Raw genomic sequence first — 1961 nt, forward strand, 5'->3', positions numbered from 1 at the left:
AGCATCAAGGGCGACAGCCTTGAATCCCTCTCCAGCCTGAGCACCGGGTCCACCAGCCAGCACAGTGGCCTGGCATTTACCAGCCAGTGAGACTGCCGTCATCTCCCCATACAAAGCACCAGCCCCTGGTTCACTTCCAGCTACTGCGAGAGCCTCCAGGTTTCTGCCTTTCCAGCTGATTCTTGCTGCATCCGGTGCAATAACCTTAAATCCTGCCCGTGGCTGCCGTTAACGCACTTCAGAGAGGCAGTGCTCATTACTACCTGCAGTGCTAGCACTGATTTTTTTTGTCATCAGTTAAGAATGGAGGTACGTGGTCCTCGGAGGAATCCCAGCTACCTCTCTGATCTCTATCAGAACATGTTACGGGCTGAAGAAGCACCAGGACGAGGGCAGCAGCAGACCCCAGCAGTCCATACAAGTAGCAGCATGACTCTTCGGAGCAGTTCCCCAGCCAAGGGTGGCCCCCAGCCAAATAAGCTTCAGAGCAGCACTTCTTCCAGCTGTGACCCAGCGTTACGGCCTATCATACGCCGCCGAGCGAGATCTTTGCCAACATCCCCTGAAAGAAGGAAGCAGGCAGCAGTGCAGTGTCGTGTTCCTGGATGCCAGAGTCGTATGAACCGGGTGAGATTTGCTGATGCTTTGGGCTTGGAGCTTACTGAAGTGAAAGTCTTCCAGACCGGGGAGGATCCATCAATCCCCTTGCATGTCCTTTCCAGGCTCTCCATAAACTCAGACCTCTGGTACAGCAGCTCACACTTGGAGTTTACCATGCAGTGCTTGGTCCCTGACTTCCAGCAGCCTGCAGATTGTATGGATTTCTCCTCCCGACTTCAGGAGCAGCAGGTGTGTCTTGAACGAGTAACCAGCTCAGATTTGGGGCTCAGTGGCACCATCCAGGTTCGCAATGTTGCTTTTGAGAAGCGAGTATCTGTGCGATACACCTTCAACCAGTGGAAGAGCCTCCATGAAGTGTGTGCTCATTGGCACAGTAGCATCCCTGAGAAAAACGGCCAGGATCAGGTTGATGTTTTCACTTTCTTTCTCCCTGTGCCTCCTTTCCTCCTTCAGCTGAGCTCTGTAGTCCAGTTTGCAGCAAGGTACCAAGTCAATGGTCGAGAGTATTGGGATAACAACAGAGGCAAAAACTACAGTCTTACCTGCAGGACTCACCCCCTTAAGATGCCTAGAGAATGTGAGGAGAGCTGGATCCACTTCATCTGAAGGAAGAACGTGGATGCAGAGCAGCTTGTCAGTAGTCTTGGTGACACTTTCTTCCTTGGCATGGCTCTCTGCTCCTATGGCAACAGCCTCCTTCTTGAAACGTGCCAAACCTGGCAAAGCGCTCCAGGGCAGGGGAGTAGCCAGTGACCCGAACAAACTGTTCTAAACCTCTCAGAGAGAAAAAAGGGCCAAAATGTGATTGAGTTACATCCGCCGAAAGCCCGAGGGATTTCTTGTAGTGTATGAGTCAGTGCAGAATGGTTTCAGGGGATGCTGTCAGACTTGCAGAGAGCAAAACAAGACACTTCATGTTCCTACTAATATTCTAGGTTGCATACAATGTTTCTATTTTACCACTTTGTACTGTCTCTTTTCTAAATGGGCAGTGTGGCTTTTCTAGTTTTGTTTCTAATTTTGTTTATATTATCTCACCAAGTCTGGGCACTGTTCCATTTATGCATAATTTGGATGGCAGACACTGTAGGGAAGTACTTATATTTTTTATATATTATTGAGGTTGTAACCATGTTAAACAAATATTTCCATTAATATTTGGGTTGGAAATGAAATGTTATTATGAGCAAAATGCACATGAAAATGTCCCATCAGCCCGTCTGTTTCCCTTTAGAAAAGATGTTTGTTTTTTTTTTTATCTCCATTGTTTGCTGTAGGAATGTTTGTAGCAGGAACGATTGTTGCCAAAGTTTGTATAAGGCAGATTTTCTTGGGAAGTT

At 48.0% G+C, this 1961-nt stretch overlaps 1 protein-coding gene across 1 annotated transcript; it reads left to right on the forward strand.

Moving 5' to 3' along the window:
• Positions 1-303: 303 nt before the first annotated feature.
• On the forward strand, positions 304-1227 carry LOC104528616 (protein phosphatase 1 regulatory subunit 3D). The gene has a single exon (XM_010172670.1). It carries the CDS (start codon positions 304-306, stop codon positions 1225-1227), a length of 924 nt encoding a protein of 307 aa, XP_010170972.1.
• The last annotated feature ends 734 nt before the right edge of the window (positions 1228-1961 follow it).

This window comes from Antrostomus carolinensis, unplaced genomic scaffold, assembly GCF_000700745.2.
Source record: "Antrostomus carolinensis isolate BGI_N321 unplaced genomic scaffold, ASM70074v2 scaffold19137, whole genome shotgun sequence".
Lineage (NCBI taxonomy): Eukaryota > Metazoa > Chordata > Aves > Caprimulgiformes > Caprimulgidae > Antrostomus > Antrostomus carolinensis.

Coding starts and splice junctions, on each gene's coding strand:
- LOC104528616 (XM_010172670.1), top strand. CDS start 304: ATGGAGGTACGTGGTCCTCGGAGGAATCCCAGCTACCTCTCTGATCTC.